This window comes from Mesoplodon mirus (assembly GCF_964341445.2).
Source record: "Mesoplodon mirus genome assembly, chromosome: 10".
In the NCBI taxonomy this organism is placed as follows: domain Eukaryota; kingdom Metazoa; phylum Chordata; class Mammalia; order Artiodactyla; family Ziphiidae; genus Mesoplodon; species Mesoplodon mirus.
In genome coordinates, this window is record NC_138986.1 from 48,323,195 (window position 1) to 48,351,080 (window position 27,886).

The window sequence follows — 27,886 nt, forward strand, 5'->3', positions numbered from 1 at the left end:
ACACAGCCAAAAATAAAATAAATGAATAAATAGATACATTTATTTTAAAAGAAAACTTCAATCCAAGCAACCGACAAGGGATTATCTCCAAAATATCTAAACAGCTCATGCAGCTCAATGTCAAAAAAAAAAAAAAAAAAAACAACCCAATCAAAAAATGAGGGCTTCCCTGGTGGCGCAGTGGTTGAGAGTCCGCCTGCCGATGCAGGGGACACGGGTTCGTGCCCCCGTCTGGGAGGATCCCACTTGCCGCGGAGTGGCTGGGTCCGTGGGCCATGGCCGCTGGGCCTGCGCGTCCGGAGCCTGTGCTCCGCAGCGGGAGAGGCCACGGCAGTGAGAGGCCCGCGTACCGCAAAAAAAAAAAAAAAAAAAAATGAGCAGAAGATCTAAATAGTCATTTCTCCAAAGAAGACATACAGATGGCCAAGAGGCACACGAAAAGCTGCTCAACATCATTAATTACTAGAGAAATGCAAATCAAAACTACAATGAGGTATCACCTCACACCAGTCAGAATGGCCATCACCATTATGGCCAGCATCACAATAAACGCTGGAGGGGGTGTGGAGAAAAGGGAACCCTCCTACACTGTTGGTGGGACTGTAACTGGTACAGCCACTACAGAGAACAGTATGCAGGTTCCTTAAAAAACTAAAAATAGAATTACCATATGATCCAGCAATCCCACTCCTGTGCATATATCTGGAGAAAATCATAATTGAAAAGATACATGTACCCTCAATGTTCAATGCAGCACTATTTACAATAGCCAGGACATGGAAGCAATCTAAATGTCCATCAACAGAGGAATGGATAAAGAAATATGGTACATATATACAATGGAATATTACTCAGCCATAAAAAGAATGAAATAATGGCATTTGCAGCAACAAGGATGGACCTAGAGATTGTCATACTGAGTGAAGTTAAGTCAGACACAGAAAGACAAATATCATATGATATCACTTATATGCGGAATTTTAAAAAATGGTACAAATGAACCTATTTACAAAACAGAAATAGAGTCACAGATGTAGAAAACAAACTTATGGTTACCAAAGGGAAGGGTGGAGGGATAAACTGAGAGGTTGGGATTGACATATACACACCACTATATATAAAATAGATAACTAATGAGAACCTACTGTATAGCACAGGGAACTCTACTCAATATTCTGTAATGACCTATATGGGAAAAGAATCTGAAAAAGAGTAGATTAAAAAAAAAGAGTAGGGACTTCCGGGTAAGATGGCGGAAGAGTAAGACGCGGAGATCACCTTCCTCCCCACGGATACACCAGAAATACAGCTACACGTGGAACAACTCCTACAGAACACCTACTGAACGCTGGCAGAAGACCCCAGACCCCCCAAAAGGCAAGAAACTCCCCACATACCTGGGTAGGGCAAAGCAGAGAGATTCCCGCACAGAGGATCGGTGCCGAGCAGCACTCACCAGCCCGAGAGGCTTGTCTGCTCGCCCGCCGGGGCACGCAGTGCTGGAAGCTGAGGCTCGGGCTTCGGTCAGAGCGCAGGGAGAGGACTGGGGCTGGTGGCGAGAACTCAGCCTGAAGGGGGCTAATGTGCCACAGCTAGCCGGGAGGGAGTCCGGGAAAACTCTAGAGCTGCCGAAGAGGCAAGAGACTTTTTCTTCCCTCTTGGTTTCCTGGTGCGCGAGGAGAGGGGATTAAGAGCGCTGCTTCAAGGGGCTCCACGGACGGGCGCGAGTCGCGACTGAAAGCGCGGAGCCCAGTGACAGGCGTGGGACGCTGGGGCTGCTGCTGCCGCCGCCAAGAAGCCTGTGTGCGAGCGCAGGTCACTGCCCACACCGCCCTTCCGGGAGCCTGTGCAGCCCGCCACTGCTGGAGTCCCGGGATCCAGGGGCGGCTTCCCTGGGAGAACGCACGGCGCGCCTCGGGCTGGTGCAACGTCACGCCGACCTCTGCCGCTGCAGGCTCGCCCCGCACTCCGTGCCCCTCCCTCCCTCCTGGCCTGAGTGAGCCAGAGTCCCCGAAGAGGCTGCTCCTTTAACCCTGTCCTATCTGAGCGAAGAACAGACGCCCTCCGGCGACCTACACGCAGAGGCGGGGCCAAATCCAAAGCTGAGACCTAGGAGCTGTGAGAACAAAGAAGAGAAAGGGAAACCTCTCCCAGCAGCCTCAGAAGCAGCGGATTAAAGCTCCACAATCAACTTGATGTACCCTGCATCTGTGGAATACATGAATAGACAACACATCATCCCAAATTGAGGAGCCAGGAGTCAGTGCTGTGCCTCTGAGGTGGGAGAGCCAACTTCAGGACACTGGTCCACAAGAGACCTCCCAGCTCCACATAATATCAAACGGCGAAAATCTTCCAGAGATCTCCATCTCAACACCAGCACCCAGCTTCACTCAACGACCAGCAGGCTACAGTGCTGGACACCCTAAGCCAAACAACTAGCAAGACAGGAACACAACGCCACCCATTAGCAGAGAGGTGGCCTAAAATCATAAAAAGTCCACAGACACCCCAAAACACACCACCAGACGTGGACCTGCCCACCAGAAAGACAAGATCCAGCCTCATCCACCAGAACACAGGCACTAGTCCCCTCCACCAGGAAGCCTACACAACCCACTAAACCAACCTTAGCCACTGGGGACAGACACCAAAAACAACAGGAACTACGAACCTGCAGCCTGCAAAAAGGAGACCCCAAACACAGTAACATAAGCAAAATGAGAAGACAGAAAAACACACAGCAGGAGAAGGAGCAAGATAAAAACCCACCAGACCTAACAAATGAAGAGGTAATAGGCACTCTACCTGAAAAAGAATTCAGAATAATGATGGTAAAGATGATCCAAGATTCTATTTCCCAGATACAAAATCTTGGAAATAGAATAGACAAAATGCAAGAAACAGTTAACAAGGACCTAGAAGAACTAAAGATGAATCAAGCATCGATTAAAAACACAATACATGAAATAAAAAATACTCTAGATGGGATCAATAGCAGAATAACTGAGGCAGAAGAACGGATAAGTGAGGTGGAAGATAAAATAGTGGAAATAACTGCTGCAGAGCAAAATAAAGAAAAAAGAATGAAAAGAACAGAGGACAGTCTCAGAGACCTCTGGGACAACATTAAACGCACCAACATTCGAATTATAGGGGTTCCAGAAGAAGAAGAGAAAAAGAAAGGGACTGAGAAAATATTTGAAGAGATTATAGTTGAAAACTTCCCTAATATGGGAAAGGAAATAGTTAATCAAGTCCAGGAGGCACAGAGAGTCCCATACAGAATAAATCCAAGGAGAAATACGCCAAGACACATATTAATCAAACTGTCAAAAATTAAACACAAAGAAATCATATTAAAAGCAGCAAGGCAAAAACAACAAATAACACACAAGGGAATCCCCATCAGGATAACAGCTGATCTCTCAGCAGAAACTCTACAAGCCAGAAGGGAGTGGCAGGACATACTTAAAGTGATGAAGGAGAAAAACCTGCAACCAAGATTACTCTACCCAGCAAGGATCTCATTCAGATTTGATGGAGAAATTAAAACGTTTACAGACAAGCAAAAGCTGAGAGAGTTCAGCACCACCAAACCAGCTTTACAACAAATGCTAAAGGAACTTCTCTAGGCAAGAAACACAACAGAAGGAAAAGACCTACAATAATGAACCCAAAACAATTAAGAAAATGGGAATAGGAACATACATATCGATAATTACCTTAAATGTAAATGGACTAAATGCTCCCACCAAAAGACACAGAGTGGCTGAATGGATACAAAAACAAGACCCATCTATATGCTGTCTACAAGAGACCCACTTCAGACCTAGAGACACATACAGACTGAAAGTAAGGGGATGGAAAAAGATATTCCATGCAAATGGAAACCAAAAGAAAGCTGGAGTAGCAATTCTCATATCAGACAAAATAGACTTTAAAATAAGGACTACTAGAAGAGACAAAGAAGGACACTACATAATGATCAAGGGATTGATCCAAGAAGAAGATATAACAATTGTAAATATTTATGCACCCAACATAGGAGCACCTCAATACATAAGGCAAATACTAACAGCCATAAAAGGAGAAATCGACAGTAACACACTCATAGTAGGGGACTTTAACACCCCACTTTCACCAATGGACAGATCATCCAAAATGAAAATAAATAAGGAAACACAAGCTTTAAATGATACATTAAACAAGATGGACTTAATTGATATTTATAGGACATTCCATCCAAAAACAACAGAATACACATTTTTCTCAAGTGCTCATGGAACATTCTCCAGGATAGATCATATCTTGGGTCACAAATCAAGCCTTGGTAAATTTAAGAAAATTGAAATTGTATCAAGTATCTTTTCCGACCACAATGCTATGAGACTAGATATCAATTACAGGAAAAGAGCTGTAAAAAATACAAACACATGGAGGCTAAACAATACACTACTTAATAACGAAGTGATCACTGAAGAAATCAAAGAGGAAATTAAAAAATACCTAGAAACAAATGACAATGGAGACACGATGACCCAAAACCTATGGGATGCAGCAAAAGCAGTTCTAAGAGGGACGTTTATAGCAGTACAATCCCACCTTAAGAAACAGGAAACATCTCGAATAAACAACCTAACCTTGCACCTAAAGCAATTAGAGAAAGAAGAACAAAAACATCCCAAAGTTAGCAGAAGGAAAGAAATCATAAAAATCAGATCAGAAATAAATGAAAAAGAAATGAAGGAAACGATAGCAAAGATCAATAAAACTAAAAGCTGGTTCTTTGAGAAGATAAACAAAATTGATAAACCATTAGCCAGACTCATCAAGAAAAAAAGGGAGAAGACTCAAATCAATAGAATTAGAAATGAAAAAGGAGAAGTAACAACTGACACTGCAGAAATAAAAAAGATCATGAGAGATTACTATAAGCAACTCTATGCCAATAAAATGGACAACCTGGAAGAAATGGACAAATTCTTAGAAATGCACAACCTGCCGAGACTGAATCAGGAAGAAATAGAAAATATGAACAGACCAATCACAAGCACTGAAATTGAAACTGTGATAAAAAATCTTCCAACAAACAAAAGCCCAGGACCAGATGGCTTCACAGGTGAATTCTATCAAGCATTTAGAGAAGAGCTAACACCTGTCCTTCTGAAACTCTTCCAAAATATAGCAGAGGGAGGAACACTCCCAAACTCATTCTACGAGGCCACCATCACCTTGATACCAAAACCAGGCAAGGATGTCACAAAGAAAGAAAACTACAGGCCAATATCACTGATGAACATAGATGCAAAAATCCTCAACAAAATCCTAGCAAACAGAATCCAACAGCACATTAAAAGGATCATACACCATGATCAAGTGGGGTTTATTCCAGGAATGCAAGGATTCTTCAATATACGCAAATCAATCAACGTGATACACCATATTAACAAATTGAAGGAGAAAAACCATATGATCATCTCAATAGATGCAGAGAAAGCTTTCGACAAAATTCAACACCCATTTATGATAAAAACCCTGCAGAAAGTAGGCATAGAGGGAACTTTCCTCAACATAATAAAGGCCATATATGACAAACCCACAGCCAGCATCGTCCTCAATGGTGAAAAACTGAAACCATTTCCACTAAGATCAGGAACTAGACAAGGTTGCCCACTTTCACCACTCTTATTCAACCTAGTTTTGGAAGTTTTAGCCACAGCAATCAGAGAAGAAAAGGAAATAAAAGGAATCCAAATTGGAAAAGAAGAAGTAAAGCTGTCACTGTTTGCAGATGACATGATACTATACATAGAGAATCCTAAAGATGCTACCAGAAAACTACTAGAGTTAATCAATGAATTTGGTAAAGTTGCAGGATACAAAATTAATGCACAGAAATCTCTGGCATTCCTATATACTGATGATGAAAAATCTGAAAGAGAAATCAAGGAAACACTCCCATTTACCATTGCAACAAAAAGAATAAAATATCTAGGAATAAACCTACCTAAGGAGACAAAAGACCTGTATGCAGAAAATTATAAGACACTGATGAAAGAAATTAAAGATGATACAAATAGATGGAGAGATGTACCATGTTCTTGGATTGGAAGAATCAACATTGTGAAAATGACTCTACTACCCAAAGCAATCTACAGGTTCAATGCAATCCCTATCAAACTACCACTGGCATTTTTCACAGAACTAGAACAAAAAATTTCACAATTTGTATGGAAACACAAAAGACCCCGAATAGCCAAAGCAATCTTGAGAACGAAAAATGGAGCTGGAGGAATCAGGCTCCCTGACTTCAGACTATACTACAAAGCTACAGTAATCAAGACAGTATGGTACTGGCACAAAAACAGAAAGATAGATCAATGGAACAGGATAGAAAGCCCAGAGTTAAACCCACGGACATATGGTCACCTTATCTTTGATAAAGGAGGCAGGAATGTACAGTGGAGAAAGGACAGTCTCTTCAATAAGTGGTGCTGGGAAAACTGGATAGGGACATGTAAAAGTATGAGATTAGATCATTCCCTAACACCATACACAAAAATAAGCTCAAAATGGATTAAAGACCTAAATGTAAGGCCAGACACTATCAAACTCTTAGAGGAAAACATAGGCAGAACACTCTATGACATAAATCACAGCAAGATCCTTTTTGACCCACCTCCTAGAGAAATGGAAATAAAGACAAAAATAAACACATGGGACCTAATGAAACTTAAAAGCTTTTGCACAGCAAAGGAAACCATAAACAAGACCAAAAGACAACCCTCAGAATGGGAGAAAATATTTGCAAATGAAGCAACTGACAAAGGATTAATCTCCAAAATCTATAAGCAGCTCATGCAGCTCAATAACAAAAAAACAAACAACCCAATCCAAAAATGGGCAGAAGACCTAAATAGACATTTCTCCACAGAAGATATACAGACTGCCAACAAACACATGAAAGGATGCTCAACATCTTTACTCATTAGAGAAATGCAAATCAAAACTACAATGAGATATCATCTCACACCAGTCAGAATGGCCATCATCAAAAAATCTAGAAACAATAAATGCTGGAGAGGGTGTGGAAAAAAGGGAACACTCTTGCACTGCTGGTGGGAATGTGAGTTGGTACAGCCGCTATGGAGAACGGTATGGAGGTTCCTTAAAAAACTACAAATAGAACTACCATATGACCCAGCAATCCCACTACTGGGCATATACCCTGAGAAAACCATAATTCAAAAAGAGACATGTACCAAAATGTTCATAGCAGCCCTATTTACAATAGCCCGGAGATGGAAACAACCTAAGTGTCCATCATCGGATGAATGGGTAAAGAAGATGTGGCACATATATACAATGGAATATTACTCAGCCATAAAAAGAAATGAAATTGAGCTATTTGTAATGAGGTGGATAGACCTAGAGTCTGTCATACAGAGTGAAGTAAGTCAGAAAGAGAAAGACAAATACTGTATGCTAACACATATATATGGAATTTAAGAAAAAAAAATATCATGAAGAACATAGGGGTAAGACAGGAATAAAGACACAGACCTACTAGAGAATGGACTTGAGGATATGGGGAGGGGGAAGGGTAAGCTGTGACAAAGTGAAAGAGCGGCATGGACATATATACACTACCAAACGTGAGGTAAATAGCTAGTGGGAAGCAGCCGCATAGCACAGGGAGATCAGCTTGGTACTTTGTGACCGCCTGGAGGGGTGGGATAGGGAGGGTGGGAGGGAGACGCAAAAGGGAGGGGATATGGAAACATATGTATATGTATAACTGATTAAATTTGTTATAAAGCAAAAAAAAAAATAAAAAATAAAATGCAAAAAAAAAAAAAAAAAAAAAAGAGTAGATATATGTATTATAATGTATAACTGATTCACTTTGCTGTATAGCAGAAACTAACACAACATTGTATATCAGCTATACGCCAATTAAAAAAAAAAACTCGGGCTTCTCTGGTGGCGCAGTGGTTGGGAGTCTGCCTGCTGATGCAGGGGACACGGGTTCGTGCCCTGGTCCGGGAGGATCCCACATGCCGCGGAGCGGCTGGGCCCATGAGCCATGGCCGCTGAGCCTGCGCGTCCGGAGCCTGTGCTCTGCAACGGGAGAGGCCACAACAGTGAGAGGCCCGCGTACCACAAAAAAAAAAAAAAAAAAAAAAAACTTAATCCAGAAAACCAAAACAATTCTTAGGCAAAATGGGCAATTCACAACTAAAGCAGCTGTTACTGGGAATGGCTATTTAGAAAGTTATGTCTCACCTAAATTGATCTATAAGATTTGTACACTTACTCTATTTCTTTAATTTTGTATCTATGAGATGATGGATGTTTACTAAACTTGTTGTGATAATCATTTCATGATGTATATAAGTCAAATCATTATGCTATACACCTTAAATTTACAGTGCTGTATGTCAACTATATCTCAATAACAGTAGAAGAAAAAAAAGATCCATACACTTACAATAGAGATTAAAAGTGGGTAGGCCTAAAAGAGATCACTGACCCCTTCCATGAAGCAATATGATTCTTCATGTTTAAAAGTCAACTACTAAAAGAAAACTACCAACCTTGCTCTGAGAAAAAGAATGCCACAAAGCATACATATTTTCTCTCAAATCATCATGTATAATGTAATAAATAAGTAAAGATCTTAGGATTTTTAACATAACCATGAGAGCACTTCACTGTATTTCACAATCTTCAAAGGAGGCCTAGATAGATAAATTAGTTCCCTAGTTAATTAAACATCCAGTTTCAACAACAAATCTCAGGCTTAAGGACCAACTCCAATCCTATGAAGCTTGTACTAACCACTTTTCCAAATGGACACTATCTTTCTCCTTTGACTCTTCCACAGCCCCACTAAAACAAGCAATTCACAATCACGTTGTCTGAAATTTAAATAACTCATTTTTATACCAGAACTGAATAGAGGATTTACAGACATTTTCTCTCATCCTACAACAACTCTGCAAAATTGGGTTTATCCCTATTTTATAGATGTAGAAACTGATGCTTAGAGTGTGTTACCCAAGGTTACACAACTAGTAGGGGACAAAGCTAGCATTTAAACCCAGATCTGTTTTACTTCAGAGCCTTTACTTTTACCCACTATGCAGTACTACCTCTTGCCTGAAAGTATTACACTAATAATTACCAGCTGCTGTGTCCTGTGACCCTGGGCAAGTTTCTAAACTTCTCAGTGCCTCATTCTTCTCATCCATGAAATGAGGATAATACATTACAGGTACTGCATTGTGGTGAAGATTATATAAGACAATGTATGTAAAAGTCCTTTATAAACTATAATTGTTTATATTATTACACGTACTAGATTTTACACTCCTTCAGAACAGGTTCTTATGCCTTACATGCATATTCCCTTCAACACCCAGTAAAGGGTTTAACATGAATTGAACATCTACTAGTCTTTAGAAAAATTTGAGACACCTTTTCCCCCTCTAAGGAGGAAAGTAAGTGGTGTCCCATTGCATGAAGCCTGGGATTAAGTATCCGTAATCCAAACCCTAAATTACAACATAGTGACAAACTCAGTGTACCCATCAAACATGAGATTTAAACAGCCTCCAGGACATTTAACTGTCTGGTGTTTCCTTTCCAACATGGCTTTAGTGCCATAACAGTTCAAAAGGGGGAAAATCCCAAATGAAAAATATCAACACATTTTGGAAGAAAACATGCCCGGAAGGAGGGAGAGCAGCATAAGGCCTGATTTGTTATCTGAGTTAACAGAGACCTCATTGTCTTGTGTACTATCTAATTTACAGCCTCCTGATGACAGTGGTAACTATAACACCGTCTAACTCATTACTCACTGTGAAATTTCATTTACTTTAAGAAAAAGACCAATAACATATTTATTAAATTTCCTTAGGCATACTCACATCCCCCTCAATAAGATGGACATATCCAGTAGTATATCCAGGGACAGGAGCCAATATGCCCCAGACTAAGACTGTGCTAGATTTGCTACCAAGTAAGCACAGCGGAAGGGAACCAGCCCCTGCTCTGCTGATATGTGATTCTTGGGAAGCCACTTAACATCTCTGTTAATGATGGATCTGTTTTCCACTCTGTAAAACATGAGCTAATATTATTTTGCCTACCTCACAAGTTTACTGTGAAGGTCAAATGAAATAATAATATATGTGAAATTAATTTACCAGAAATAGCTAGATAATCACCTACCACTTGTCCTTTAGTAAATGTCACATACTAGCAAAGCTGACTTACAGATTTCTCTGAGTGTGTTCACCTTATAGTAATAAAGAGAATTTTAAAAAAAACCTACTCGGGGGACTTCTTGGTGGTCCCAGTGGTTAAGATTCCGCACTTCCACTGCAGGGGGCACAGATTCAATCCCTGGTCTGGGAACTAAGATCCCACATGCTGTGCAGCGTGGCCAAAAAATTAAATTAAATTAAATTTAAAAAATGAAAAGAACTATAAAATAAGAAAATAAAAATCTACTCGGGAATTCCCTGGGGGTCCAGTGGTTAGGATTCCAGGCTTTCACTGCCAAGGGCCTGGGTTCAATCCCTGGTTGGGGAACTAAGGTCCCGCAAGCCTCAGGGCATAGCCAAAAAAAAAAAAAAAAAAAAACACAGCAGGCATTTAAAAAAATAAAAAATCTACTCATCTCTGAGAAGGACACAACAAACACTTTCTTATCTACAGAGCTATGGAAGAGGTAACTGGTAAAGCTGATCTTTCCACAATGGATCTCTCTATATATATATTTTTAAATATCTTCAAATGGTTCAGCTATGCCTTCTTAAAAGTGTGAAAATGGATTATCAGATCAAGATGTAGCCAGAGACTTTATACGTGACAAGCATCACATACTAGGTCATTTTACCTAGTACCTCAGTCTCTGCAAAATGCCATGTGGCTCGGAGTACTAAAAACTAGTCCTCTCCTTGTCTCCCCACTGGTCATCCCAGCTGCTTCCTCAATACCTCTGGCAAAAAGAAAATAAGGAGAATTGAGAATTCAAAATTATCTTAGACACAGGACATGCCTACCACCCCTCTTTGGGTTTCCTTGACCTAATTCCTTTCTGAACTAAGCATAGGGACCCACAAAACACTGATGATGTAGTTTACTAGCTGACCCCTTGACCCCAGTAATTCTCTGAACTATACTGCCAACTTGCACCAGAACTTTAACTAAAGAAAAATTGCACAGATGTCCAAAAGTAGACTGAAAGCTAGAAAGGCTTCAAGTCACACACACAGTATACACACAAAAGAAAAACTTATCCCACTACCATTTTTGTTGATCATTTATCAACTATGTTGAACTGTATATACATTTTCAGTCATAACAGTAAGAAAAAAGGAAGAAACATAATAATAAGCACTTTTTTTTTTTTTTTTGTGGTACGCAGGCCTCTCACTGCTGTAGCCTCTCCCGTTGCAGAGCACAGGCTCCGGACACACAGGCTCAGCGGCCATGGCTCACGGGCCCAGCCACTCCGCGGCATGTGGGATCTTCCCGGACCGGGGCACGAACCCGTGTCCCCTGTATCGGCAGGTGGACTCTCAACCACTGTGCCACCAGGGAAGCCCAATAATAAGCACTTTTGAGGAAATTCTACCACGGGCAAATACTTTAGACACTGCTTACTCTTATTTCATTATAGAGAGGCCAAAATTTGCCTTTGCAATATAAACAAACAATATAAAGTGCTTGAGGCTGCTCTCACCTTCTGAGATGGCCCACACTCTGTGGAATGTGTTTCTCTCTAAATAAATCCATTTCTTATCTATCAAACAAAAATAATAATAATGATGATAATAAAGTGCTTGAGCACTTGAAATCCTAATTTCCTATGAAACCCTTGCTCTCTCCCATCATTTGGAACTTGCTAACATTCCTCAAATAATCCTCTGAGTAGAATTCCATTTTCTCAGAAGTGTTCCACAAGTAGACAAAATGTTTCATTGTGTCAAGGCCGTTGGCTTTTACTATTTACTTAATTTTTGTACCCTTCTGTTGAAAAATAATTTATTGATGTTGACAAAATCATTGCACCATCTTTGTCCCTGATTATGATTTGTAAGCCACTTGAAGGAAAAGTGACCTATCAAATTTTGTACTGATGACATTTGTTCCAACATCTTAGTCTTTTTTTTTTTTTTAAAGAACTTGTTTTTGTTTGTGTAGGTTTGGCAATTTCTAAAAATATCAAAGCACACCATGAAACATATTATCTATTTAATGATCTGATGGATGTGATGACCTTGTCTTAGGAGACCTTGAATTTCAAGAGTCCCTGAATTACAAACAAGATAATATTTAAGGTCAACTTCAGCCTGATCTCTACTGGTCTTCTAAGAAGTTTCTGTGTATGAAATAATAATATCCATTACCAGCAAAGCCAGAGAAGCATACTTACCAAGTGAACATAAGGCACAAAGTATCCAAAAAGTGCCAGTGGTATTCCAACTGCCCACACTGCATACGCTGTCACCTTGAAGAGGGCAAAATTGAAAATTTTTTTTGGAGGACTGAACTTTCTCCTGGAAAAGAGGGAGAATCTGTTGCCTCCTTTGGTTCCACTGTCTTTATCTTTGGCACTGGAAGCAAGAGGTCGGTAAGTAAAGCCAGCCAGAAAGAGAACAAACATGAAGATGCAGAGGACCCTCAGGGTATAGAAGAGGCCCACGCTGTCAGTCAGCACCCTTAAAAGGAAAGGCAGCAAGATTGTGAAGAGACTGCTGCCAGCGGTGACAATGCCATTCACCAGTCCAAGGCGCTTCTTGAAATAGTGTCCCAAAATGACCAATGAAGGCTGGTAGGCAAAGGAGCAGCCACAGGCAAATATGATTCCATAGGTCAGGTACAGAGGCTCGATGGAGCTGTGTAAAGACGAAAAAGATGGAAAGCAGTTTTCATTATTTTTATCATGTGCTCGGTAGAATAAAATCTTATTGTAAAACTGGGTTTCAGTTAATCAAAATATTTTCTACAAATAAAAATTAACCAAAAACAGAGGTGAAAAACTTAGTAAGTCAAGAATACAACGCTGAAATATTTTAATTTAATGTGAACGGATAATAAAAAAATGCCTTGAGTATGTGAAAAAATGACCGTTAATGTCATCAGTGATTTGATTCCTCCTTCTCTTTCTATGGATTTCAGGCAAACCATGCAACACTGGGTAAAAACTGTTGTGTTCTCCGCAACTCAGAAATAAAGGACAGTGCCAGGAAGGGTCTCAGTAAAACTGACAATGATTAAAAAAAAAAAAACTACTCTTGATAAGTTATTAAAAAGTATAATTTAACTATGAAAGCTCACTTTTTTAATGGAGTTTTCCCAGGCACTTACTAAGCAATCTACTCAAAGAAAAGGCTGCATCTGATATTTTCTCCACAAGGTTATGTCACAAACGTTTGCACAGGGGAGCAGTTCTGTTGCATTTTGCTGGCCTAAGGGCTGCAGACCAACCTTCGCCCTGTATTGCACTGTTCTTGGTATTGTGCAAGATAAGGAGAAATCATACTCTGATTGCAGGAATACTAAATGAAGTGTGTTCACTAGTGATCCCAGTTTGTAAGTTTTAGGGCTGTGTATGTCTCAAAAAAATAATAAAGGATTAAGAATTCTTTATTTTAACCAAATAACTTAATTATACACTTCTTATGAAAGTAAATGAACACAGGGAATTCCCTGGTGGCCCAGTGGTTATGACTCCTCGTTCTCACTGCCGAGAGGGCCTGAGTTCGATCTCTGGTCAGGGAGCTAAGATCCCACAAGCCTCACGGTGGGGCAAAAAAAAAAGAAAAAGAAAAAGAAAAAGAGAGGGCTGAAGCAAGAGGAGGCTGCAGATGGAAGGAAGTAAAAAAACAAAACAAAACAGTAAAGGAACATACAGCATCACATTCTTTGAAACAATCAAGGTAAGGAGTGAAAGAAAACTAATGTTTTTTTTCTTTTGAGAAGTTCAATTCAAAAGACTGTTTATCAGTAGTAAAGGCAAGCTATTTATTAGAAACTAAGATAGATAAAGTTGGTTAATAATTAAATTTTGGACAATAATTCTAGCCTAGCAATACGCTGAGGTAATCACAAGGAATTCTAGAATCTGATCAAATTAAGGCAGGTTGTCAATCCTCTCTCCCTGAGATGCCCTTTCCCCCTCTATTAATCTACAGTTAGAACCATCTTCAAATCAGGCTCAAGGGCCACTCCCAGACTCTCCCAGATTAACCCTACCTCACTCTGATCACCCTTTACTGAAACTCCACTCTTTATTCAATAAACATATATTTAACAGCTACTAGTTCCAGATACTTGGTGAAAAAAATATTTTAAATGTGGTTATGCCCTACTTCTAGTCTGCTTAGTGAAACAAGACATCTATCCCAAATAATAAGAATACAGAACAAAATATAAATAATACTTCACTCATTCTGCATCAGTTTTTCCCCATAAGTAGTTTTCCAGGTAACTGCAACTTACTTATTAAGGTGCTAATTTATTTTTATTTAACAATTTTAAAGGAAAAATCTAAATCTAAATACATTTCTCTGTCTTCTTCAAAGTGTATATTAAAAATAGTATTGACAGCAAAGTATCATCATGAACACCAATATCTATACAATTATACCACATTATTATAAAGCTGTCAGTTGGAAAACCAGAGAGCCACTGACATAAATCACAGACATTCTTTTGCACAACATTTAAACAGACGGTGCTGGGTAAGATTAACTTTGTATCTCTCCCACAGAGTAAAGTACATAAGCTTTGTGATGGCATTTTCACTGCTGCTGGAACCTTTCTCACTTCTAAATTTTCACCTTAGTAACAGGTGGTTCAAACTATTGAAGTATGACAACTGAATAAGTACAGTGTAAATCAGTAAGATATCAAGTATGTGTGGAAAAAGGATTCAAAGAAGAGACACTGATGCAACCTGGGGGTGCTAGAGAAGGCTTTCCTAAAAAGGCAGAACTTGAACTAGATCAATGATGAATACAGACGCAACAATCCTCAACAAAATCGTAGCAAACAGAATCCAACAACACATTAAAAGGATCATACACCAGGATCAAGTGGGATTTATCCCAGGGATAAAAGGATTCTTCAATATATGCAAATCAATGTGATACACCATATTACCAAACTGAAGAATAAAAACCATATGATCATCTCAATAGATGAAGAAAAAGCTTTTGACAAAATTCAACAGCCATTTATGATAAAAACTCTCCAGAAAGTGGGCACAGAGGGAAACCACCTCAACATAATAAAGGCCATATATGACAAACCCACAGCAAACATCATTCTCAATGGTGAAAAACTGAAAGCATTTTCTCTGAGATCAGGAACAAGACAAGGATGTCCAGTCTCACCACTCTTATTCAACATAGTTTTGGAAGTCCTAGCCATGGCAATCAGAGAAGAAAAAGAAATAAAAGGAATACAAATTGGAAAAGAAGAAGTAAAACAGTCACTGTTTACAGATGACATGATACTATACATAGAGAATCCTAAAGATGCCACCAGAAAACTACTAGAGCTAATCAATGAATTTGGTAGAATACCGGGATACAAAATTAATGCACAGAAATCTCTTGCATTCCTATACACTAATGATGAAAAATCTGAAAAACAAATCAAGGAAACACTTCCATTTACGACTGCAACAAAAAGAATAAAATACCTAGGAATAAACCTACCTAAGAGGTAAAAGACCTGTACTCAGAAAACTATAAGACACTGATGAAAGAAATTAAAGATGATACAAACAGATGGAGAGATATACCATGTTCTTAGATTGGAGGAATCAATATTGTGAAAATGACTATACTACCCAAAGCAATCTACAGATTCAATGCAATCCCTATCAAATTACCAATGGCATTTTTTTTACAGAACTAGAATAAAAAATCTTAAAATTTGTATGGAGACACAAAAGACCCCGAATAGCCAAAGCAGTCCTGAGGGAAAAAAATGGAGCTGGAGGAATCAGACTCCCTGACTTCAGACTATACTACAAAGCTACAGTAATCAAGACAATATGGTACTGGCACAAAAACAGAACTATAGGTCAATGGAACAGGATAGAAAGCCCAGAGATAAACCCACGCACCTATGGTCAACTAATCTACGACAAAGGAGGCACGGATATACAGTGGAGAAAAGACAGCTTCTTCAATAAATGGTGCTGGGAAAACTGGTCAACTATATGTAAAAGAATGAAATTAGAACACTCCCTGACACCATACACAAAAATAAAGTCAAAAGGATTAAAGACCTAAATGTAAGATTGGACACTATAAAACCCTTAGAGGAAAACATAGGAAGAACACTCTTTGACATAAATCACAGCAAGATCTTTTTTGATCTACCTCCTAGAGTAATGGAAATAAAAAAAAATAAACAAATGGGACCTAATGAAACTTAAAAGCTTTTGCAAAGCAAAGGAAACTACAAACAAGACGAAAAGACACCCTCAGAATGAGAGAAAATATTTGCAAATGAATCAACGGACAAAGGATTAATCTCTAAAATATATAAACAGCTCATGCAGCTCAATATTTAAAAAACAAACAACCCAATCAAAAAATGGGCAGAAGACCTAAACAGACATTTCTCCAAAGAAGACATACAGATGGCCAAGAAGCACATGAAAAGCTACTCAACATCACTAATTATTAGAGAAATGCAACTCAAAACCACAATGAGGTATCACCTCACACCAGTTAGAATGGGCATCATCAGAAAACCTACCAACAACAAATGCTGGAGAGGGTGTGGAGAAAAGGGAACCCTCTTACACTGTTGGTGGGAATGTAAATTGATACAGCCACTATGGAGAACAGTATGGAGGTTCCTTAAAAAACTAAAGAGAGAATTACCATATGACCCAGCAATCCCACTACTGGGCATATACCCAGAGAAAACCATAATTCAAAAAGACACATGCACCCCAATGTTCACTGCAGCACTATTTACAATAGCCAGGTCATGGAAGCAACCTAAATGCCCATCAACAGACGAATGGATAAAGAAGATGTGGCACATTTATACAATGGAGTATTACTCAACCATAAAAAGGAACAAAATTGGGTCATTTGTAGAGACGTGGATGGATCTAGAGACTGTCATACAGAGTGAAGTAAGTGAGAAAGAGCAAAACAAATATCGTATATTAACGCATATATGTGGAACCTAGAAAAATGGTACAGATGAACCGGTGTGCAGGGCAGAGACACAGATGTAGAGAACCAACGTGTGGACACCAGGGGGGAGAGTGGCGGGGGGCAGTTTGGTGGTGTGATGAATTGGGAGATTGGGATTGACATGTATACACTAATAAGTATAAAATGGATAACTAATAAGAACCTGCTGTATGAAAAAATAAATAAAATTTTAAAAATAAATAAATAAAATAAAATAAAATAAGAATGCAGGCAGGAATTCTCTACCTGGGTTGAAATAAATAGCAAAGTCTGGATTTCATTTAAAAAAATATTTCATATGAAGCCTATGAACAACCACTTCAAAATACCACTTCTGGTACCCTTTGGGGCTCAGACTGAGCTGACCTTAAACTAAGCCCATTGTTTTAGACAACTTACTGTTATGAGTTAAGATTCTTCTGTGAATGGAAAAAACAAAAGGAGAAACATTTTTTCTTGGCTCCAGAGAACATATGTATCCTGACTGACATCTAACTCTGAGGCACTGCAAGCAAAAGCATTCAAATTCACAAGCTCTGATTTGCTGCTGTAGACAACAATGCATTAAGTGACGCTGCTTACAGTTTAAGCACTGAAAAGGAGGATTTTTCCTTGTAAACAGCAAAGTTTCTGAAAGGAAATCTTTAAGGTAGCTAACAATTTTTGAAAAGCGACATGAAGAAGCCAAGTCCTTACCTTACAAAAGAACTTGACATGAGTCCAACAAATCCAACAGCAGCACCCACGACAGCTGTTCTCCGGCAACCAAACACGTCTGTGAAGACGCTGACGATTGGGCAGCAGAAGAAAATCATCCCCATGGAGAGAGAACTTACCCATGCTGTAAAAGAGGAAAAAAAGGAACATTATGACATGGTAAATTCTATTCGTCCTTACCTAATAAGATATAATACATATTCAGAAAAGTATTAATGCAGAAAAGACACTACCCAGATTGATGAATGGGAGGAAGTTGGAATAAGTAACAAATTTGAATCACAGATGAAAGGATTGACCAATACTAATTATAATTAGCAAAGCAATTATTTGTGTTTAATGGAACTCTTGAAAAGTTTGTATTCTTAAATAAATCAAACATTCTCCTGTGACCTAAACGCTATTAATCTCTATCCTGATGTCTATGGTTAATTTTAAGTAACTTCTGATCTACGGAAAGAAATTTATTTCAAAAAATTGAGATACGTTTAGGAATGCATGCCTAGGTGATCAAACTGCAAAGAAATGATGACCACCAAACTCAATACAGTGGTGAAACTCAGGGGAGAAAAAGGAATTATAATCATCTGGACCCAGTGGATAAGAATTGAACATTTGCCTAGAGTCTGGGCTTTGTGCTTTTGTTAAAGGAATCAAGTCGTACACAGGTAGGCTGTTTGTTGACCTGGATAACTGTTACTGTGTATTCACTTTATTTATAAAACCATACATACATTTTATCTTCTTTTCTGAAAGTATGCTATCTTTCACAATAGAAAAGATTTAAGAATCAGGTCATAATTTCCTGTTCTGATCTGTAAAGACCAAAACAAAAGGAAAGCCAAAAAGAGAAACATACTGAGTACAAATGATCATAAATTTGTGCCTAAGAAATGAGTGATCTTATAGGATATCAAGTCTGTAAATTCTTAAAAAGTATATAAACTAGTGGGGCCTAAGTGAACATGAGCTATAAAACAAACAGACCTGGGTCCAAATCCCCCAGCTCTGTAACTACAATATATCCTTCAGCAGGTCACTTCCTCTGAGTCTGTTTTCTCATCTTGAAAGGGAATTGAACACAGACTTTTCCAGAATTATTAAGGATTAGAGAAAATGTATCTAAACTTCTGCATCTAGCAGAGGAACAATGAATAATTCAGAGTTGTAACAACAACAAATTGTCTTATAAAATGAAACAGATGATCTCCAACGCTCCATCCAGCTCTGACAGTCTACTAGTATATTATTACTCTATTTCCTCAGCAAAGGAATTAAGTCCAGATCCTGTGCTAATGACCATTTCTTAATAAGTGGTCCAAATGGATCTTCACCAGACTAACAATTTAATTCTTTGCCTTCTTACCTTTTAAATTATTTTTTAAATTATGTATATTTTAATCAGCCATAATTCTCTTTCCTTTCTTCCCTTATCAGAAAGGAGACTATGATCTTAATACAAAACACAATGGGATGCAAATAGAGATTATGATACTAAGTGAAGTAAGTCAGAAAGAGAAAGACAAATACCACATGATATCACTTATATGTGGAATCTAAAATATGGCACAAATGAACCTATCTACAAAACAGAAACAGACTCATAGACATAGAAAACAGACTTGTGGTTGCCAAGGAGGAGGGAAGACGGAGAGAGATTGACTGGGAGTTTGGGGTTGGTAGACGCAAACTATTACATTTAGAATGGATAAACAACAAGGTCCTAATGTATAGCACAGGAAACTATATTCAATATCCTGTGATAAACCATAATGGAAAAGAATATATAAAAAAAAGAAAGTCTAGGGCTTCCTTGGTGGCGTAGTGGTTAAGAATCCGCCTGCCAATGCAGGGGACGCGGGTTCAAGCCCTGGTCTGGGAAGATCCCACATACCATGGAGCAACTAAGTCCGTGTGCCACAACTACTGAGCCTGTGCTCTAGAGCCCGTGAGCCACAACTACTGAAACCCGTGTGCCTAGAGCCCGTGCTCCACAACAAGAGAAGCCACCGCAATGAGAAGCCCGTGCACCACCACGAAGAGCAGCCCCCGCTTGCCGCAACTAGAGAAAGGCCACACACAGCAACGAAGACCCAACGCAGCCAAAAATAAATAAAATAAATTTTAAAAAAAAGAAAGTCTATATGTGTATAACAGAGTCACTGTGCTGTACAGCAGAGATTGGTACAACACTGTAAATCAACTACACTTCAATAAAACACATACACACACATACAAAATGAAGAGACTGTACAAACAATGCAGTCTTGGCTTAGGTGTTGGTGGGGGAATTCAGAAGTGGACAGCAGAGAGGCGATTGGCCAGATGAACCAGCACAACCTCAACCCCAGATGTGCAGAGCTGTTTAGTATGGGCTTGCTCAAGGAGAAGTGCAAATTTTTTAGTCTGTGTTATATAAAAATGTCACTGATTTATAATAATTTAATCTTTTTTTTTTTTTTTTTTTTTTTTTTTTTTTTTGCGGTATGCGGGCCTCTCACTGCTGTGGCCTCCCCCGTTGCGGAGCACAGGCTCCGGATGCGCAGGCCCAGCGGCCATGGCTCACGGGCCCAGCCGCTCCGCGGCACATGGGATCCTCCCAGACCGGGGCACGAACCCGTATCCCCTGCATCGGCAGGCGGACTCTCAACCACTGCGCCACCAGGGAGGCCCAATAATTTAATCTTATTCAAAAAAAAGTTTAGTCATCTATCCTGTTTATGAAACAATCTAAACAACCTAGGCAGCCCAGAAGAATCGCATCCTGACCTTTATTTTTGGATAAAGGTGCTTTTACAATTAAGTGAAACACCAACACTAAGTAGGAGCCCACATTAAGAGATCCAAGAGCGGAATTCCCTGGAGGCCCAGTGGTTAGGACACCGCGTGTCCACTGCAGGGGGCACGGGTTCGATCCCAGGTCAGGAAACTAGGATCCCGCATTCCACGTGGTCCGGCCAAAAAAAAAGAAATCTAAGAACATACACTTACATTGCATGTAATGCTCACATAAGTCAAGGCACTTTTCAAGAATAAAAACAAGGCTTAATGCATGACCATAGATGTCGGACTACTGCAATGCCAAACATGAAAATTTTTACAGAATTTTTATGTCCACTGAACATGCACTAACTGCAGGATATAATCAAATATAACTTTATATTTGTCTCGGCTAGCCTCTTAAAATGTATGCAGGGAGAAAATGTTCCCCTGGCACTGGATGACCACTCAGCAGGCCCAACATGTTTCTTCTAGCCAGTGCTAAGTAACAAAGTCCTACAGTCACTTTAGGTTACAAACCAATTTTCACTAGGTAATCAAATCTCTTTTCCCACCCCCAGCTGGGAAAAGAGGAAGCTCAGCTATGTCTCTTTCCCATGACCCTTCTCCCCTTCCCTAGCTGCTGTTGTCTCCAAAGTGGATATGAGAGAGAGGAGTGCTGGAAGATGGAAGGCAACGAGATTCCAACTTAAGAGGTCCTGCCAAAAGGCCTGTCTGGTGATGTCTGAAGTGGACTCTTTTCCTCAGATGCACTTCTGTGGGTTCTTCAGAGTCTCACCTCAGAGTTTCTTCTGGCTATAGCTCTACCGACGTGGATAGTTCAGTGGATAGTTCATTCTCCTCCTGGCTTTTTGGCTGTCACTTAAAAGACTCACTGTTGGAGCCTCATTGCCCTTCTAGGCAGTTTATTTGGGCAGGAATTAAAACAGCTCCAGGCTGCCTCTCTCCTCCACTAGGCCTGCCTCTGCTCTGCAGGAAGTATTCATATTTCCTTTGCCCTGACAAACACTGGAGTGTAGGCAAATTCCAACACAGCCTACCTCTTGCTGTGGGAGCAGTCAGCCAGCTACAGTTCTCTCCTTGATGGATTTCTCAGGGGATCCAGACCTCAGTCCTCTGTACCCCCTAACTGAAGAGAATTCTTTACATCTCTAAGTGGTCCCTCTAAAGCTCCTCTCACTAGATAACAAGTGAGGTTGTACCCCCAGTTCTCCCATGGTGTGTGTGTGGGGGGGGAAGCAACAGCATAATTTTTAAAAGAATCCTCACAAAATGTTCTTCCATGACCCATAAGTATCCTTCTTATGTGTTTTAGAGCCTGTAACTGGTTCTTGAACATGAAATACCCCACTTCCAAATTTCACACTCTTGTACCTTAATGCCTCTGCTAAAGTTCCAACATCTTTTTTTTTTTTTTTAATTTTTGGCCACACCACGCGGCATGCAGGATCTTAGTTCCCCGACCAGTGATGGAACCCGTGACCCGTGCAGTGGAAGTGGGGAGTCTTAACCACTGGACCGCCAGGGAAGTCCCCCAACATTTTTTTTAAAAATAAATTTATTTATTTATTTATTTTTGGCTGTGTTGGGTCTTCGTTTCTGTGCGAGGGCTTTCTCTAGTTGCGGCAAGCAACGGCTGCTCTTCCTTGCGGTGTGTGGGCCTTTCACTGTCGCAGCCTCTCTTGTTGCAGGGCACAGGCTCCAGACGCGCAGGCTCAGTAGTTGTGGCTCACGGGCCTAGTTGCTCCATGACATGTGGGATCTTCCCAGACCAGGGCTCGAACCCGTGTCCCCTGCATTGGCAGGCAGATTCTCAACCACTGCGCCACCAGGGAAGCCCCTCCCCAACATCTTACGTTACAGTAACAATTAGGAACAGATGAGGTTAAGTCTATCTTCTGATCAAATTCAAGAAGAAATTAATTCTTGTGAAGATTAAGCAAGACTTTTTTTTTCAAATTTTTGGCCACACTGCACCGCATGTGGGATCTTAACTTCCCGAATCAGGGATTGAACCCATGCCCCCTGCAGCGGAAGCAGGTAGTCCTAACCACTGGACCACCAGGGAATTCAAGAAATTCATTTTTTAAAAAATTTTTATTGGAGTATAGTTGATTTACAATGTTGTGTTAGTTTCAGGTGTACTGCAAAATGAATCAGTTATACATATATCCACTCTTTTTTTCTAATATTCTTTTCCCATATAGGCCATTACAGAGAGTACTGAGTAGAGTTCCTTGTGCTATACAGCAGGTTCTTATCAGTTATCTATTTTATATATAGTAGTGTGTATATGTCAATCTCAGTCTTCCAATTTATCCCTTCCCCTCTTATCCCCTGGTAACCATAAGTTTGTTTTCCACACCTGTGACTCGACTTCTGCTTTGTAAGTAAGTTCATTTGTACCCTTTTTTTTTTTTAAGATTCCACATATAAGCAATACCATAAGATATTTGTCTTTCTGTGTCTGACTTACTTCACTCAGTATGACAATCTCTAGGTCCATCCATGTTGCTGCAAATGGCATTATGTTGTTCTTTTTTATGACTAATATTCCACTGTATATATGTACCACATCTTCTTTATCCATTCCTCTGTTGATGGACATTTAGGTTGTTTCCATGTCCTGGCTATGGTAAATAGTGCTGCAGTGAACATTGGGGGTACATGTATCTTTTCAAATTATGATTTTCTCCAAATATATGCCCAGGAGTGAAATTGCTGGGTCATACGGTAGCTCTATTTTTAGTTTTTTAAGGAACCTCTATACTGTTCTCCATAGTGGCTACCAATTTATATCCCCACCAACAGTGTAGGAGGGCTCCCTTTTCTCCACACCCTCTCCAGCATTTATTGTTTGTAGGGTCTTTAAAAAATATTTTATTTATTTGGTTGTGCTGGGTCGTAGTTGCGGCAGGCGGGCTCCTTAGCTGTAGCGTGTGTGGAGGATCTAGTTCCCTGACCAGCAATCGAACGAGGGCCCCCTGCATTGGGAGTGCGGAGTCTTATCCACTGCGCCACCAGGGAAGTCCCCATTTGTAGATTTTTTTGATGATGCCCATTCTGACCAGTGTGAGGTGATACCTCACTGTAGTTTTGATTTGCATTTCTCTAATAATCAGTGATGTTGAGCATCGTTTCATGTGCTTTTTGGCCATTTATATGTCTTCTTTGGAGAAATGTCTATTTAGATCTTCCACCCATTTTTTGATTGGGTTGTTTTCTTGATATTGAGCTGCATGAGCTGTTTGTATATTTTGGAGATTAATTCCTTGTTGGTTGCTTCATTTGCAAATATTTTCTCCCATTCTGAGGGTTTCCTTTCCTATGCAAACACTTTTAAGTTTAATTAGATCCCATTTGTTTACTTTTGTTTTTATTCCCATTACTCTAGGAGGTGGGTCAAAAAAGATCTTGCTGCGATTTATGTCAAAGAGTGTTCTGCCTATGTTTTCACCTAAGAGTTTTATAGTGTCCAGCCTTACATTTAGATTTTTAATCCATTTTGAATTTATTTTTGTGTATGGTGTTAGGGGGTGTTCTAATTTCATTATTTTGCATGTAGCTGTCCAGTTCCCCCAGCACCACTTATTGAAGAGGCTGTCTTTTCTCCACTGTATATTCTTGACTCCTTCATCATCGATTAGGTGACCAAGAAATTAATTCCTGAATGAAAATATTACTCGGCACTGTAAACTCATAAAATTTCTCGTTTTTATAAAATTTTAACATGGCATGACAAAGAATCCAAGGTCTTATGGGTTTTATGCTATACACCATAAAAATAAAAGAGACTGTTGTTCTCTTTCACCCCTTCCAAGTCTGACTATGATTATTATTCATAACAGAAACTGAGAAACTGAAAGACATCATCACTATACCCACCACGGTAAAATTTTTGTTTAAAAAAATGCAAACTAGCCCTAATCCCTCTATGTAATTCAACCAAACACCCACACAGGGTTTCCTAATGTTGTTGAAGAGCAAATATTTTTCAATGGAAGATGTACTATTTAAAATATGGAATAACAACTTTTCCGAGTAAAAGTGCCTATTATGTTCTAGGCACTATCCTAGGCTGCTGAGAATATAAAAACAACTAAAAGATTTCTCTACCTTCCAATAATTTCCATCTAGTAACATATATGCAAATAGAGGTCCAACCAGAACACCATATAGAACGTGCTAATCACCTTAAAAAACACAGATGTCAAAAAATATGTAATGAAGAAGGGATTAAAGATCTCCTGAAATTTTACCAGCTTGGAATCCCTAATCAGCAAACATTGTTACAGACTGTTGTACCTTCTTCACATTTGCAATACTGTTTTTCAAATGTATGTTAGTGATAAAATACGGATACATTTTAAAATGCTAATGACTTCATAGTAGACCTCTTTCTCATTAGGTATTTCTCAATGAATTGTACTTTATATATTTACTGATGTTGGAGGAGCAGCGTACACATGTATCTAATGAATTGATTTTGAGGTTGTTGGCACTCCTCTATGATTCAAGTTAGCTATAATACAAAAGGGCATTTCCCTTAAAAAAAAAAAAAAGAAAGAAAGAAAGGCTTTAGAATGTGCTTGTATACTCTTATTTGAATGTATGTGTGTTTGATGTTATATAGAGAAACATCCAAAAAACAGCCAGGTTGGGAAATCTTTTTTAAAAAATAACAATCAGCTTTCCAATTTCCCTATCCAGACCCTCTTTGTTTCCAACTCCATACTAAGAACAAATCCTCAGCTCTCAGTGCATGGCCAAAGGAGAATGCAAATCACTCGGAGAAAGTGGTTAGGTTTAATATTTTAAAAGATTTTTACTTGGGCTTCCCTGGTGGCACAGTGGTTGAGAGTCCGCCAGCCGATGCAGGGGACACGGGTTCGTGCCCCGGTCTGGGAGGATCCCACATGCCGCGGAGCGGCTGGGCCCGTGAGCCATGGCCGCTGAGCCTGCGTGTCCGGAGCCTGTGCTCCGCAACAGGAGAGGCCACAGCAGCGGGAGGCCCGCGTACCGCAAAAAAAAAAAAAAAAAGATTTTACTTGCATATATTAAGTAAAACAAAGGTGTTAGAATTATGCAGATGTAAATGACTGCAAGGACAAAGTGTTTACAATTGAAAACACCCACAGGGAAGATTTACAATAGTTAGTTTAAGGTTGATAAATATTCTTTTGCCCTGTTTTGAGAGCTCCAAGCCCCATTTCCACTTGATCTTGGCCTCTTTTTTTTTTTGCGGTACGCGGGCCTCTCACTGTTGTGGCCTCTCCCGTTGCGGAGCACAGGCTCTGGACGCGCAGGCCCAGCGGCCATGGCTCATGGACCCAGCCGCTCTGCGGCATGTGGGATCTTCCCAGACTGGGGCACGAACCCGTGTCCCCTGCATCGGCAGGCAGACTCTCAACCACTGCGCCACCAGGGAAGCCCCCCTTGGCCTCTTTTAAGACAGCTTTGCTCTATAATATCTGAACCTTGGTCTAACAGCCTCAAATAAAATGAAACAATATATCAAAACTGAGATTAAAATGCAAAATAGTATCTAACAAAGTCTCAATGACTTTTGGAGCATGGTGTTGTCTGGCAACTACACAATTTAGGAATGAGTAAATTGTACTTGATTTGACCATTTTATTGCCACCCTAAAGGCTATTTGGTAGTTATATGTCACTTAGGAGTGGTTTTTAAATTATCTGCTATCAACTTCTGTTAATGGCATCGGAGTGAAGTGGTCAAGTCCTCTTGCAGTTAATAACTGTGTGCAGGGGGGGTACTTATTTAAACACTCTGGAAAATGTCTAAAAGCAGAAGTTGGAGGAGAGTTTACGCTTGAGAAGCTGAAACTGGAAGAAATAAGAATTACAAGTTTGTGGGCTTTCTTGAGGATCAACAAACTATGCAGGTGCTGGGTAGACTTGTAAGGGGTCAAACTAAAGAAAAGCAAGAGACGGAGAAAAAGAAAAAAAGCAACAGTTGGAAACTGTATGAACTGAACAGAGAGAGCAGCTGCTACCTACCACAGAGAGACAGACTTTGCAGTCTGAGTCCAAGCAAACTAACTGCCTCCTAAGAACAAAAACTCAATAACCCTTGGAAGAACACAATGGAATCAGAGTTGCTTCAAATATTATCTACAATGTCCAAGTATTGAACCTAAAATTACTAGACATGCAAAGAAACAGGTAATCAATATTAATTGACTCTGAATGGATTAAGATATTGAATTCAGAAAACAAAAACTACGAAACGTCTATTACAATTACGTTAGAAGTATTAAAGGATAATATTTTCAAAGAAGTAAGTTAAAATATGGTCTTATTGAGTGAACAGATAGTGAATCTCAACAGTGAAATGTAAACTAGAAAAAAATGTAAATTCTAGGGGTGAAAAGTACAACAGCTGAAAAATATGCATTTCAGTAGGATCACTAGCAACTTGGAGATAAAACGTAAGAATGAATCTGGGAATTTGAAGACAAAAATTACCCAATCCCAGAAAAGAGAGAAAAATAATATTAAAAAAGAATGAACAAAGTCTTAGAGATCTGTAGGACAAAAATCAAGAGGCCCGGGGACTTCCCTGGTGGTCCAGTGGTAAAGAATCCACCTTACAATGCAGGGGACGCAGGTTTGATCCTTGGTCAGGGAACTAAGATCTCACATGCCGCGGGGCAGCTCCGCACGCCACAACTACTGAGCTCACGCACCTCAACTAGAGCCTGCGTGCCACACACTACAGAGCCCATGCACCCTGGAGCCTGCATGCCACAGCTAGAGAAGAGAAAACCCACGTGCCACAACTAGAGAGAAGCCCACGCACCACAAGGAAGAGCCCATGTGCCACAGTGACAGATCCTGCATGCCTCAACAAAGATCCCACGTGCCAAAACTAAGACCTGACGCAGCCAAATCTAAGTAAAACAAATAAATAAATCGTAAAAAAAAAAAAATCAAGAGGCCCAACATAAATATAACTGAAGTCTTAGAAAAGAGAGAAAGAGAAAAGAGCAGAAGTGCTTCCCTGGTGGTGCAGTGGTTAAGAATCCGCCTGCCAATGCAGGGGTCACAGGTTCAAGCCCTGGTCCGGGAATATCCCACATGCTGCAGAGCAACTAATCCCGTGTGCCACAACTA

The 27,886-nt window shown here is 39.8% G+C and overlaps 1 protein-coding gene across 1 annotated transcript in view; it reads right to left on the minus strand.

Annotated features, from left to right (window-relative positions):
- Window positions 1-27,886, minus strand: part of SLC16A10 (solute carrier family 16 member 10) — a 141,944-nt gene that overhangs the window by 32,985 nt on the left and 81,073 nt on the right. Inside the window, exons 2-3 of the mRNA XM_082633206.1 lie at window positions 17,949-18,093; window positions 12,455-12,917 (exon numbers count right to left, since the gene is read on the minus strand). Of these exons, the coding sequence (XP_082489332.1) occupies window positions 12,455-12,917; window positions 17,949-18,093 (608 nt within the window). The remainder of the gene's footprint in view (window positions 1-12,454; window positions 12,918-17,948; window positions 18,094-27,886) is intronic.